We start from the raw sequence: 15,907 nt of genomic DNA on the forward strand, positions 1-15,907 counted from the left end.
TGTGGTACATCTTACAAGTTCTCTTTCCTTCAACACTCTTGTGTGCTCTCTCCTCTTCAAGTTAGCTTAGTTAGCACTTGGGTAGTTAGCTAACTTATTTAGAAATTTGAAAGGGTTTACAAGTGTGGCGTGGTCTATGCCGTGGTTGGTGGTATTGTAGTAAGGTTATTTAGGAGTTGTAACACGCGTGGGTTAAGATGCAATGGCATTGGAGGTGATCAACATTGAGCAAGCACATAGGAACGAGGAAGTTGGCACCAATAGGCCAAGGAGGGAGAGTTCTCGTGATGTGGTGTTATTGGAGGCATGGGTTGTGTAGGTGGAGCTTGTTGTGGGCAACGGGAATAGTAGGCTCAAGAAATTCAAGGGGGAAATGTTGGTTGTCATAAACACGTTGGCTGACACTCAACGTTGAGAGAGGGAGGCCTTTTAGGCTGTGGTGTTGGAGATCCTTATCATGCTGAAGAAGTGTGATGAGGAGATGAGAGATGATTGGGCAATGTGAAAAGTGCTATGTCCAGTGGGAGTATGGCCATGGGCTGTGTAGTGAAGGTATGAACACCAAACCTTATGACCTTCAACGGATCGAGAGACGCTAGGGAGCTAGATAATTTCTTGTGGAAGTTGGGAACAATACTTTAAGGTCATTGGAGGATGAGAGGACTAACATAAAGATTGCATCGATGTACCTCACGGCACTGATTCTATGGTGAAGGTGTCATGTGGATGTGGAATAGGAAACGTGCACAATCAACACTTGGGATGACTTTAAAGGGGAGATCAAGAAGCAATTCTATCTTGATAACGTTGAATACTTGGCATGCAAAATCTCAAGCAATTGAAGCACACAAGCAATGTGTTCATAATTGTTAGTGTTGCAAATTGTACGAGGGGGCGAATCAAATCTCATCATAAATCATATTGTAACTTGTTAGGTTTTTTTTTTTTTAAATCAATTTTCTTAGAAAATTTGAAAATATGAAAAAAAAAAAAAAACATAAATAAATAACATAAATAAAAAAATAAGAAAAGACATTAATGATCAATTTTCCATCAATACGCACCACGAAAATTAACATATAATGACATATCAATGGAGAACCTATATAAGGAGAATAAAGGTTTTAGTCAATCCACTGGTCTGTGTGTGTGTGTGTGTGTGTGTGTAATTTTGAAAGCAAAACCAGAGGCCTAAAAAGTTCTCTTCCCCCCTTCAATTTATATCCTCCCGTTCCCTCTTGTCATCGGCTGCATCATCGTCATCATCGTCACTGTCATCATGACGAACAATATTTTCTTCCTCTTCAAAATTTGATGTAAAAATTCTTCCTGTTCAACATTCTCTGCCTCCTTACTTTTCTCCTTTCCTTTGCTTCTTATGGGAAGCTTTATGGGACTTGCAATATAATTGTCTTATTAGTGTAGCATTAGTGCTCTTCAGTTCTCATGTATCCCCCCTTCCCTCTCATCATCAATGGTGGAATTATCATCATAATAATCACAGTTATCGTGAATAAAAATATTATCTTCCTTCTTTCAAATCGGATGAAATAAATTCTTCCTCTTCAAAAACCTCTCCTGCTTTTCTACTTTTCGTTGCTACTTATTGGAAACTTTATAGGACCTACATTACAATATAATTGTCTTATAATCTTATCAATGTAGCTAAGTGCATAACTAAATCACTTGATTCGCTACACAATCTACATGTGGTAATGTATCGAGTATTGACTACTAGAAAGGCATCTAAATTAAATGTTTGAATTTAAATTATACCATATTGCATATCTTCTGATCATGAAGACTTGACCCTGTCATTTTGTAAGGCTCAGTACCTTCCGAACGCCTTGTACCTGTTCGTATGCCGTTTGGTACCCCCGTTGGGCCTCGGACTGTGCGCGCAAGTATGCACCTAGAAGACCCAAACCATTAGGACCCAAAACCCACGTCATAGCGACTGCCCGCCGCCATGAGCGTAGAGGTACCTTCTGTGCGTCAATGCAATAACTTGTGGGGGTGGTACAACTCGAAGAACTTAGTGTTGTGCATGTGTGTGAATATCCCATGTTTGTGTCACTAAAATGACATCATGAATGATGTCACTTTTTCTATAAACCATTAAGTTTACTAAAGCACCCCTATTAGCCTTAAACTCTTGATTTAGCCCCTTAATCAATCTTTTCCAAAAGTCAAAAAGAGCATCTCTTTTCTTTAAATCAAGGTGAAAGTGGACACCTCACATTTTCTAGAAACTATTAAGGGAGGCTAAACATTTTATTAGCCCTAAACCATCATTAATTAGCCTAAGGCCAAGATTTGGGAAATATCTTCCAACACCTTTTTTCCAAAAGTAAAAAATTAGCCTCGTTTTCCTCAAAACAAGGAGAGATTGCCCACCTAAGGAGGCCACTTTTCTAGAAAAGTTGCTCCATTAAAAATAATTTTATTAAGGGTCTAATCACCCTCATTAAGCCCCCTAATAGGCCAATGCATGAAGGAGAATGTGACACATTACATTTTTAGTCCCTTATCTTTGTAATCACCCCATCTCTATATCTAAAGTTGTAAACCTTCAAGCCCTACGCTAAGGGCTTTTGGCAGTCAAGTGTTCTAGAAATCTAAGTAGAGAGAGAGGTGGACCACTCATCAAGGATATCTCAACCCTTCATTGAAGATCATAACCTTCGATCAAGGTGAGTGCACTCCCCCCTTCATCTTTCCCTTGTTTGGATTTCCTGGACCCCTTCCTGTTCTTCGATGTAGGTTTGGGATCCACAGATGGTGGACCCAATGGTGGAGATCGAGATCTAGTCGGATCATCCAATGGTTGGATGGAAGAGAAAATACAAATATTAGCTTGATTCTAAAAATCTGTGGGACCCACCGACCATGGGACCCATTGTGACGATTCCAGCCATCCAACTTGTTGGCAAGGTCACAAAGATTGTGGTGGAACACACAAATATCAGTTTGGTCTAGAAACTGTGGGCCCCATCATGGACTCACCATGACGTGTAAATGCCATCCAAATCGTCCAAATGGGAGATATTCACGCACACACACAACACTAAGTTCTTTGCACCATTCCACCCTGATGGCTTATCACATTCATGCACGAAAGGTACCTCTGTGTGTGTGGCGGTGGGGCGGTCGCTATGACGTGGGTTTCAGGTCCATAGGGTTTAGGTCTTTTGGATGCGTACTTGGATGCACAGTTTGGGGCTCGAGGGTAATAGACGGCGTACGAATGGGTACAGATAGGTTTGAAGGGTATCAGGCCTCATACATTTCTTTTACGGGCTCCACAAAACATTCGCTCATATCCATCCGTGAACTATCTTGTGGTAGGGCAAGAAAGTGATTCATTCATCATAAGACTCCACATTTGATAAACAAATGGAATCAAACTCTTGTTTTGACTTCTTAAATGGCGCACTTGCGAAGACGAGCATTTAATCTATTTTTGCCCCAATCTATTTCTCTTCTTTGAATGAGTGTACAATAAAAGAACCTACAATACAACTAACACATTAAAATAATTAACATAAATATACATTATACAATTACATGATACAAATAAACAGATATATAGTTATGAATTACAAATATTCACTTGCTCTAATGTGCTCCAGTTATGCTCAAAACCAGTGGCACTGCAAATTAGACTTAATGTACGCATTGCCAATCTTTGCAATTTCAAGCAATGAATTCGATATCTTTCCCATCATAAACCTATTATTAGGGTCCTAAAATAGTGATGACTCCCACATCATTATTTTCCACCTGTTGTCTTCCCTCTTTTCTCATCTCCAATAGTTATTCCTACTATTTGTCAGGACCTTACCTAGCCCTTCGTCAGTTCCATCTCTCCTGCCAGGTAAGATATTCTGTAACGGTAACGGTAGTTGTAATGGCTACCACCATTACCTTTACGATACAGGCTATAATGGCCGTTACAGTCTTTTTTTTTTACATTTTTTTTTTTTTTTAAAAGAAGGAAAATCTTGAAAAACTTGTATCGGCCCTGTAATGGACCATTACGACCTTTACAGGGGTTGTAATGGACAGTTACAGAGCTATTACAGCCTTTATAGGGGGCGTAATGGGTCAAGGGAGGATGTAACGGCTGTTATGGGTAATTTTTTTCCATAATGGCTATTATGACCGTTACAACCCCGTAACGTGTAACGGTTGTCACTACCTTCATGTAACGACGTTTATGGCCGTTACGACACACCATGCCTCCAGGACCCCTTACGGCCCCACCTCTTCTACCCTCCTCTTGCTATCACGTCTTTTCCATCTATCTCAGATTTGCACCTCTTCTGCAAATCTTCGACTCTCTGCAGACCTGCGATAATATGCACTCTGCTATTGTATATGATTTGCTTCTCTTACCTTCTTTCTCTTCTTTTGATCAAACTTGCTACCTTTGTTTGACTCCCATCGTGTCAATTTTTCTCTATGGTTGTGACGTCCTTTAGTATAGGGACTTTGAATTTGATTCTTTTGAAAGGCCATGCCTCTTGTTCGCAGCTGGGTTTTGATGGATCTTAGAGTAAATGTGAACAAATGAAATATGCAAATTAATAAGATATGCATTTTTAATGAATAAGCAATAACATAAAAGAAAAGTAAGTTATTTGGTTGTTTGTTTGCTCTAGCCGTCTCTTCCACACATTGATGCAGGACAATTAACCACTTGCTCTAAAAGCTCGAACTGTTAGAGTATGGCGAATTAATCCCTTTATCTCATAGCCCAGGCTCCACATCTCATGGGTTAGGACCTGGGCTGAACCCCCCTCGTGGGCTCGTGGGCCCCAAATCACATGGGCCGCCCACCCCGAGTATGTCCCCACATCTCACGGGCTACCCCACTCGAGCTCGGTGTGAAATGCCCCTGCATTAATCACCCCCGGTGAGGAGTCTCGAATACGAGACCTCCCCCGTGGGCCCAAATCACATGGGTTACCCACCCCAAGTGTGTCCCCGCATCCCACAGGCTACCCCACTCGAGCCTGGTGTGAAAATGCCCCTACATTACACATTCCAAAAGCCTTCTTGAATTTGTTCATCTGTTCATTAATCACGACGCCCTGTCTTGAACTTGGCACCATTCTTTTTATGCAATCATGTGACCCGGTCTTAATTTCTACATCCATTTGAAAGTTATTATCATACTAAAATTTTTTTTGTTGGAAAGTATTATGGCTACATGCAGTGGCCTATGGAGCTGTATGTTCCATTGTCCATCGATGATGTTCTAAATGGGGGAACATCTTTTCATTATGTCCCCAGGATTCTTGGCAATTGTTTCCTTGGGTTGATTCTTGGCAATCCAGAGTATCAAAGTATTTTCTATTTAAAAACGGGGAGTTATTTGATACTCTAGCAATGTATAACACTTGATACACATGCATTACAAAATTATACACATGGTATATGTTTACCCAAATTAAACCAATTAAATTGTGGAACCCATTGTTGCTTAGTCACGGGCCCAAAACCAACTTTTTTGAATGATCCTGACCTATGATTCGTTGACACTTATTGTTGAAATAGGACCATTGGATATTTTTTATTCTTAATTGTCCAGTAAATGTTCACCATTCTCATTGTTAGATGAGGAAATAACCTATTTCGCTGTTATGAGATATATTTTGGACCATTTAATTTCATGTACTTGTACACCATGTGTGCACTTTTAAAAAATAATTAATTGTTTGTGTTTTCGTACATGTCTTCCATGATATATAAATTATATGAACTGACTTTTAATATAGTTGCATCACTTCTGTTGGACAGCGCATAGTTTAGGACCCTATACAAAGGAAAGGTTTTAGTGGTGAGTTTTTTCACCACTTCTTTGCTTCCCATGGCGTGGTCCACTTGAGCACTGGAACTTCCGAATTTTTAGGCTTATATCCTAAAATAATATGCAAAAATGAAGGGATAACATCCCCTGAAGTTTAATTGAAAAATTCGATCGATTTCCCAATGTTTCCCAAAAACAGTGATACACTGCGCAATACATCCAATATTTCCGATGCGACACCCAATATTTTTCCATATCCCAATATTTTTCCATATCCCAAGGGTGCGATACATGTGTTGATACCAATACTGAGAACACTGATCCTGCATCATTCCTATCTTCTTTTTTCCTTTTTCCTTTTCCTCTCTTTTGAGTTGTTCTAATAAAATTTTGCTGTGCCATTAAAAAACTTTCACATTTTCTGTGATTTTATTGTCATATTTTGTATTATTGTAGTTCTTATAGTTCTTATCATGTGTTTTTGGTTGCAGAGTATTGCATGCCATTCCTGCAAATGAAGCCATTGATACTGTTGAGGTCAGTTTATTTGTTTTTTTTTTTGGTTCTGAACATTTGTATCTCATTTATTCTTGCAATCTTATAGTTACCATAGTATACTGGTGATCATTTTATCTTCAATGGTGAATTGTGGCATCTAAAGGTTTTTTTTGTTCAAATGTCAGTTCCCAACAAAATGAGAAAAAGAGTTACGGCAAACTATTACCTCTGGAGACCATCCCAAAACATGCTTAATCTTTATTGACCAGAATCATAAATCCAATCTAGGGCCTTTTTGCATCCAGATGGCACCGATTGGTTGGATCAGATTAGCTCAATGCATTTCATTTGAGTGGGAGATGAAATGAAACAAATCGAAAATTCAGTGCCCTTTTAATATGCCCCTTTTTTTCTTCCCTTTGGATCAATTAAAAGTGGTCACCTTTTGATGTATTTTTGCTAACTCGTGGTTGGTTTGCCTGATTGCCTCTACTAAATATTTTTCTTTTTTGGATTCAAATCCTTTATGATTAAAAAGAAAAAGAAAAAAGAGAATCTAAAAAAGTCACTCACCCCTCATCCAAACCCAGCCTTACTCCAAAATTGGCTGTGGACTGAACATTGCTATCACAATAGGATCTTTCCCATACACCTTCTGCATGCTAGAGTGTGTTCTAAAGGCAAAATAGTAGCTACCAAACCGTAGGACGTATGATAGTTTATGCCTGAGTTTTATTTACAGGTAGTTCAGTAGATGCTGATGAGCAAACTATCTAAACTATTATGTGAACAGGTGTTGCAATCAAGGACAGATCCAAACTTTGTGACATGGAAAGGCGGAGCGGTAATTCATGCACTTTTCTCTCTACCGTAGTTGTACGAGTGCTTTACTTTTCAGCATCTTGTAAATTTATATAGAATCTGATTATTTCGCTTGGATAGAGATTCACTGGCAAGCACGCAATGTCCTGGAGGTAGTCATTATGTGCTCAGTTTATTTAATGCTTCCATTGCTCTTCATTATATTTTATTTGTTAGTCCATTTCTTACACAATATAGTCAAGGTAGGGTTTTGGAGATCCTTTAAGCTATTAATTCTAGTAATAAGGAGGATTATAGACGTCCTCCAATTCACAACTTGTGGCCTATTCATCCAACTGAAATATAATGATCAGTGAAAGAACCCTAAAACGGATAACGTCTCCTGAAAACTATTTAATTCCATATCGGGAAATGAACGACATAGACTGCTGGAATTACCAAGAGAGTTTGTAGCATACTAGGCAATTTCTTGCCAATTCCTTTATTGAAGTGTGGTTCAGAGAGACCGTATTTACGATTATGTGATGCAATTGGGTCCCATGTGAGATGACACAAGTGCAACCCATCTGCTCATACACGTGGAAAATAACCAAGATTCAGTTGCATTATAATATTAGCATAGACTTCGTGAATAAAAGGCCTCCAGATAGAATTGTACAGTTCTTCTACACTATATAGAATCCCTCTTTCCATATGTATGCTAATTTTAGAACTGTTGGGAGTCCATTCGTTACATGTATCTGTCTTTAGAAAGATCATATTCTCTTCTAGGATCAATATTGGATTTGAATCTGGATGATGTGTATGCATGTTTATAAATATGGCTTCTCAGCCATACAAAAGAGAGTTTGTGAAGAATATTTTGAAATAAAACAGATTTTTTCTTGCATGATTTCCTGCAATGGGAATTTCTTCTGTAGCGGAGTGATGCCATTACATCCTGGCGGAGCAATTTCACACAGTTGTTGTTCTTTTTGCTCTCCTATGTGAAGCTTCCAAATCATAATTAGTTTCTTTTCTTTCGAGTCTAATTGCATCACATTTTCTCAGTTTGCTTCATTTCTTCATTCCTAAATCAGTCCAAAGAATGGCCTGCGATATAATATGATGTGTCACAGCTGTGTCATGATATCTATTCAATCACTTAAAAAGTCATAACAGTCATGGCTTGTAGAAGGTATTCAGGTTGATATTCTTTCAGAATGAGATTGTAGCAGGCAAGGGGACATTAGGTTCCATTGTCCACAAATCTTGCAAATTATGTGTCCACGACTACTTTGTTGAAGTCTACATAGTTGAATTGGGTGAGAAGGACATCCTAAAGAGTGTCAAAATAGGCTCATCCTGGTGGACGACCTCCACCATTATCATGATTGAACCGGCCTCCCCCACAACTAGGCATCCATGATGAGATCCATGAGAAGATAGTCAATTATGAGGATAAACACTCTAATGATTAAGGAGAGATTGTAATTCTTCAAAGCTGAGAAACAAGCGTGGATATTGACATATGTAACAAAAAAGTCATATTCTAGTCCAAGACCATTGAGGGCAAGAGAATTTTGCCCTCGTGGGAATTGGGTGCTAAATGCTTGCCAAAGAACCTAATATAGACTCATGTTATCCATATTACTCAAAGATGGAGGAATCATGCTTTAATGTTTGGAGTTGGAGCCTAAGTTGACAATTGTGCAGGCCTTCGAAGCCTGAGAGAAGAATGTTTCAAGACAAACCCTTGCGGTATGAGAGGTGTCAAGGCCATTCTATTGAGCTAAAGGCTTCAGTGTGTTGGATATGAGCCTGTGGGGCCCACTTGTTAACAACCACTAGTAGGCAGGTCCTAGATGATTTCTCCTTGGAGCCTCACCAATGGGTACCCCTTTTGGAAAGCATGGATCATATATGTCATAGTGGTTTTTGCATTGTTGGGCTTTATGCAGTCGCATGAAGAAGTGTGTGACCACATAAGCCATCATGATGCGGTTATACCATCAGATACTCGGTATGTTATGTCATAATGTCCCAACGGTTGGGACTTATTTTTTTCATTTTCTTTTCCTGTTTTCTTCATTTTCTTTTCTTTTTTACCTATAAATAGGCACTCCTAAGTCCTAACCACCATTTTACTTACTCTTTAACTCTATTATTCTCTTAGTCTCTTACTCTTATAAATATGCATTCATTTTATTACTTATTAGTTGACTTGTTATAGTTTAATAGTCTAATAGACATAATAAATATAACAAAATTAAATTAAAAAATAACAATTCCCTACACTTGTAGTATTATTACATATTTTTTCATAATTCTTAATAAAAATTCCATTTTCTTTATTTTTTTGATTTTTTGATTATTATTATTATTTTTTAAAAAAAAAGGTTTTTGGGGTTATACGATCGCATATGTGATTATGCAATTGCATATGCGCACAATCCCCATGTGTCAGATGGGATCACTTATGCCTTTTCCATGTCTAGCTTGTGAACGATCCCAACCTTCTTAACACAAAAACGGGAATCAATATACTCATTCGCAATAAGAGCCAAATCCAATATCTGTTTGCAGCAGATGAAAGCCCCCTAGTTGGGGGAGATAATAGACCCCAACACCTCTCTGAACCTCAAAGCTAGCACTTTAGCCTAGATCTTGTACGGGCTCCCAATTAAGCTGATAGGCCTGAAATCCTTCAAACCTTCAGCTCCCTTGACCTTAGGAATTAAGGCAATGAAAGAGGCCCCTAATTCAGGAGGTGGCTGGCTTTTCGCGAAGAATTCCCTGACAAAATCAACCACATCCATTTTTACCATGTTTCAAAAAATCTGGAAAAAAAGCGGTAATCTGTTGGGCCCGGAAGCTATCTCTTCCCAAACTGTTCACTGCTTCTTTGACCTCTGTTTCTGTCACCGGTGTCTCCAAGAAGCGGCTGGCATGTCTGATAGGCTATTGAAATGTAGATGGTCTAATCAGTGTTTTAAATAGCTATGCTATGTAGCGTGTAGCTTATGCTGCGTAGTGTCGCTTAGCCTAGACGCTACGTACGCTACTTACCTCTTGAAAATATCTTAAGTTGTGTGTAGCCTATGCTACATGATTAATTTGCATATGCTACACGCTACATAGCTCATATTACAAGTCACTTGTCACTATAACATTAAAATCAATTAATGTTTTTAATGATTTGTTACATTTCATTGAAGATTCGTTAATCTTTTCAATGCTTTTAGTAAAATAATCTAAGAAACGGTTTTAAATCAGTTTTGTTGCTGTTTCTTCACTTTTATACTTAATCATTACCCCTTGCTATTACTTTAGGTTGTGTTTGGTTGCACCAAATATCATAAAATTTTGTTAAATTTTATTATTGATCAGTCTAATTTAGTGCAAAATATTATGAAATTGATGCAACCAAGCGCAGCCTTGATTAAAAATCTAGAAGTAGCGTGTAGCTTACGCCTCACGCTTCGGAGGGGTGAAGGCTACGCTACACACTATTTACTATTTAAAACACCAGGTCTAATCTTGGCCAGATCCAGCATCCTTTAGAGAGGAGCTTTTGATAGTAGCCCACAATTGCCTCGCACACCTTCTCTTTCCTCTGAATCCTAGTACCATCCACAACCAAAGAACCGGTTCTATTGTTTCTGGCTCTTGTCAAAGCAAAACTATGGAAGAATTGTGTATTCCTGTCGCCTTCTTTCAACCAGAGGGCCCTAGGTCATTGTCACGACTTAATCTCTTCCTCCTTGAGAAGCTTCGAGTATTTCAACATTAAAGAGGCCCTCCTCTCCATTTCCTCAGCAGACAGCTCACCCTCATTCTCTTTAAGGTCAAGAGAGTAGAGGTCATCCAAGATACCAGCTAAGTATACTTTCTTAGCACCAAAGACTTCCCAAATGTCACCTGAATCTCTGCTAGGCTTTACAAGGCCCATAGACAGAGGTAAAAAGTCACCTGAATCCAGACAAAATATCTGATAGGACCACCGAAACTACGAACTCACCTTGCTAGCTGTCATTCCTTCTCCAAATGCCTGAATTCCAAGCCACCACAATTCCCCCCAGAGGAACCCTCCGCATCTGAACAGACAAAATCTTTCATCTACTCTCCCCAAACTGAATCCAAAGTCATCTTGTCGAAAGAAGGCAGTTTGGTCTCCTAGAGAGATATGATTTGAGCTTTGGACTTCTTGCACATGGCCTTGATTTGGGATCTTTCGGCCCTGCACCTCATCCCCCGACATTCCAGCTAAGAATATTCATCGGAAACTGACCTCACCCTCCGACCCCTAGGTAGTCCGTTATGTCTATTCCCTACCTCTCTACCTCGTAGAATTCATTAAGCCTTTCTAAAAGATATACTACCTATGAGCTTCTAGAATTACGGTTATTGGAGGTACCTGGTATAGAGAAATTACAAGAGTACCTCAGAATAAATCTTTTTTATGGTTAATGAACTTTATTAAATGAATCCCAGAGGCCAAAGAAAACATCCACACAAGGGAAAGCCCCTGAAACTACATTACAGCAAGACCCTTCTCGTTACAACCCATAAATCATCAAAAGCATATCTACAAACTCTTCAATGATTTTACCCAAAATGACACTTGAATTCAGATCCTATGAATCACCAGGCAGCTATCTCCATTCGGCTGTTAAAGGTTATATTGTTCCTCTGCCTCCATATTGACCATACGATCACAAGAAAGCAGAGATTCTGCAGTCCTTGCAACATCTTTTTTATCACTCCGTTAGACTTGAGTTAGAAACCGATCATGCGAACACCATATCTACTAACCCCCATTTAAGCGCAAACCATGGTGTGCTGCAAAGGCCATTACGTGGCTGTAAAGGCTGTTACGTAAAGGTAATAGTGGCAACTGTTACACGTTACGGGGTCGTAGCAGCCATTATAGAAAAAATGAATTGTAATTGCTGTTAATGGCCCATTACGGCCCCTGCAAAGGGTATAACAGCCCCGTAATGGTCTGTTACAGAGCAAATATCGTTTTTTCTTTTCTTTTCTTTTCTTTTTTTTCAACATTACGGGGTAGATAAAGGTTTTTTGGGTTTTTTTTCCAATAAAAAAAGAGACCATAAAGGCTGTTACAACCCATATCGTAAAGGAATGGTGGTGGCTGTTATGGCCACCGTTACCATTACGGAACACCTTGGGCTGCAAACCCTTTTACGACGAACCAAGCCTGAGTTCCTACACTATGAATTGCATTAATAACTCACTATGCAAATCTATCATCTGGAAAGAAAACCATAGTTCTGAAGCTCACTTGACTTGAAATTCAGTCTATTCAACTCAACTCAGTGGGATTTTGATGGAAGACACTGGGAGACTTTGTATGTCTGACTCGGTTGAAACTCGACGGGACTTGTCAATATGGCTTGGTGAGTCAGTGAACTCTACTGATTTTGGGGGCAAACTGTTTTGTTGGTAAAAAATTATAGATGCGGGTGAGAATCAAAGCCATGATCACACTGTAGACCCAAACACCTCAACCACTGTATCATCAACTGATTCTTGTCTAATTCTGGGTATTTTAAATACTTTAAACTTACAGCTTTTTTTAATAATTTATTTAGTTCTTAGATAATGATTACAATCGAGTAAAAACTCAGTCCAGTCTTCAAGCTGACTGCTTCACACTGGACGTTGAGTCAATATAAGTTTTTGGCTTTTCGAGCTAAAGCACCATGATTTGGTGCCAACTGAATGATCCATAAGGACCTCAGTTCTTAGATCCAAAGTTTTGGTCATTATACTTGAATGAGTTAGTAGGCCATAACTCATGCATGTGATGTGTTCCGTAACTTCCATAGGACATATTTACATCTTTAGGTTGTTCAACCAATGGTTAGATTAACATGTTGAGTGTGTTTAGACCCTTCCCTACCCTAGATTCAACATGCCTAGTGCTTTTGCATGACTGGCTGTCTTGGCTACTTGGTATTTTCTACAACCCTCACATACCGATGAGTGTGACCCACGCATGATTTGCAACACATTGTTTATCTCAATCTTTTCAATCCTAACGAACATGATATTGTTTACTTGACTGCTGAAACCATCCCCCAAAGTACATAATAATGCTTGTAAATGAGTGAGGTACCAGCATCAACACAATTTAACAACAATGCTGGAATGAGATGCAGTATGAACAGTAGTATGATACGGCTTAACCATATCCCTGTGCCTCCACATACAGGCACACATGTGCCTATATTCATGTGTGACAGATTCAAGTTTTCCATCTGGTGATCGAGTTTTGAGATCTTCTGGCCTAAAAATCAGGACATTTCACTTAGGGTGGTCATAGCATACAAAAGAAATGGATGGCTAAAATGTCTTTTTTTCTAGCCATCCATTTCTTTTGTAGTTTTTTACCTGCCAGTGTGATGGCTTGATGTTTAAACTGAGAATTAAATATCACTTTCATGTGGTTGATCTTCATGATCATGCAAAAACTGTGTCCTGCTTCCGATGGACATTCACATACAAAGAAAAAACAAGCATAGGAATGAAGAGGAAGGACTGCAGCAGAACTTTTGGTTGTTGACCTTTCACTAAAACAGGAGAAACCTTTCTCCAGTGTGCGAAACATTCAAATTAACAACATTATTCATTTATTTTGTTGAAATTGTACTTCGCATGAATATGGCATACGAGCTCTTTGTTCTATGAAGAGAGCCTTGCTGTCTTATTAGGATTCATATTGTAACTATCAACCAGTGTTCCAAATATCAGTGTTATTATTATCGGGTATCACCCAGTCGGCGATGCCAAAATTGTTGGATGTTTAAAAAATTTTCAAATATCACTGATATTATTGATATCAGCGATATTTTGAGAAGAATTCCATATAGACCTGGCAATGCCATCTATAATATCCCTGATACCAACCAAAATGTCTCCATTTTTTTTTAGTTTTTTCTTCTTTTCTTCTTTTCTTCTTCTTTTTTTTTTTTTTTGTCAAAATTTTGTTCCTTAGGTGATTTTTATCACTCTTGGTTTTTATTGAATCAAAGTTTGAATTTTGGGAGAAATCTCAACTAAAATGAAGACGGGCTGGAACTTCAAGGTGACAAAAAATCTATAGAAACTTTTTTTTTTTTTTCAAATGTTAGCATAGATTTCAGGGGAAATCTATGTCTATGCATCATTCTCATTCATTGACATGGATTTGTGGCAAAAAGATTAACATTTAAGTGAAACATGAAATTTTTTAGTGAAATCCTTTTTTATTTTTTCATTTTTATATTGGAAAATGTGTTTGTTATTGTTAATTAATGTGAAAATTTTATATATTAATGGGTGTTAATAGCTGATCAATTGGTTGGCTACAAATTTTATATTTTTATTTTATACTGATTTTTCTGACAACACATGTTTAGGCCCCTATAAAATGGAGTCCTATTATGTATAGTTGTTTTTTGCCATCTTTTGATTCCTACATGTATAAACATGTATATTTTAACATCTCCTAAAGTTTCATTGAAAAATTCTACCTTTTTCCTAACATTTCCGTAGTGTTTCCCTCAAACAATTCCCAAGTATCAGTGATACTGGTACATGTTTCTGTATCCCCGGTCATCGATACCAGTACATCTTGAGTACTACTGTCAATGTAACATCTTGACAAAAACACAAGCACGCATAAGGCCGGGAGGCGTCCAAACACACTTGACATTTTTTTTTTTTCCTTTTCTTTTCCCCTTTTTGTGACAGATTCTTGGTGTTCTTGACTTTACTCGGGATGGCTGGATTCATCGAGAGGACTGGATCCACAATGGTATTCATGTTGGGAGTGGCAGAAAATACAGGGACTCCTATTATCTTCAGGGCCAAGCAATGTCTTACATAAGTTCTTGAGAGCCAACTTGCCATTCTTGAATCCTCAAGTTAAATCATTTTCTTTCTCAAGCTAAAATCATTTGCTTAAATGTATCATTTTCTTTTACAAACAAGCATGCATATGAAATAAGCTGATATTGCCTTTTTCAGTGCAGCACTTGGGAGGCTTGGCTCTTGTACAGTCGCCAGCTCCAGTTGAAGCAGCCATCTCTAGTTAAGGCAGTTTCTTCTTTCCTGGCCGTCATTCTTATGCTCTGTCATCTTTTGCACATGTGACAAGGACAACACTGCATTATTATGTGGAGGAGGAAGGTTGATGTCCTGCCAAGCAGTGGACCGTAAGACTTCACCAATTTGGCATTTAAAAGCCCAGCCTAAGTTGTTTAGGTAAAGGCTAAAACTTTGATGATGATGACAATGAGGGCGATGATGAAAGCAAAAGCCCCCTAGACTGCCATGCTAACATGTAAAAATCACAAGTAAAATGGCCATTGAAGTTAAAAGTAGAAGAGCTATCAAACCTCTGTGTAATGTGTTGTGTAGGTTAGGGAAATTGGCTCATAAATAATTTGTAAAGAAGGGCAATTGATTTAGCTGCCCAGCCTTAGTATAAAATTCAACTTTTTTCTTATACTAATATTTCCATGGATGTCGTTATGTGAGTCTTATTTCCAGAAATTATTTGGGCTTTTTGTGCATGTATTATCATGTTTACGTGCATCAGTGCATACATTTCCCTGTCATATGCCCAATCTGTGTATTGGGGGACATGTTTTGGTAAATCCGTTTTGTTGATACAATGGACCCCACTGTTGGTGGGAGATAGGTTAGAAATCTCCCAGATCGGGACATCCTCACCCCTTCATCAGTGACTTCCAAGTTTTTAATTAAAGAAAAAAAAAAAAAAAA

At 38.5% G+C, this 15,907-nt stretch overlaps 1 protein-coding gene across 2 annotated transcripts in view; it reads left to right on the plus strand.

The window, feature by feature from the left end:
* Positions 1–15,643, plus strand: part of LOC131231889 (actin-related protein 9) — a 99,052-nt gene extending 83,409 nt beyond the window's left edge. For both annotated transcript variants that reach the window (XM_058228239.1, XM_058228238.1), the window contains exons 18-20: positions 6,307–6,352; positions 7,107–7,157; positions 14,873–15,643. In XM_058228239.1, the coding sequence (XP_058084222.1) occupies positions 6,307–6,352; positions 7,107–7,157; positions 14,873–15,016 (241 nt within the window). In that variant the 3' untranslated portion in view covers positions 15,017–15,643. The remainder of the gene's footprint in view (positions 1–6,306; positions 6,353–7,106; positions 7,158–14,872) is intronic.
* The last annotated feature ends 264 nt before the right edge of the window (positions 15,644–15,907 follow it).

Source organism: Magnolia sinica, chromosome 17 (assembly GCF_029962835.1).
Source record: "Magnolia sinica isolate HGM2019 chromosome 17, MsV1, whole genome shotgun sequence".
In the NCBI taxonomy this organism is placed as follows: domain Eukaryota; kingdom Viridiplantae; phylum Streptophyta; class Magnoliopsida; order Magnoliales; family Magnoliaceae; genus Magnolia; species Magnolia sinica.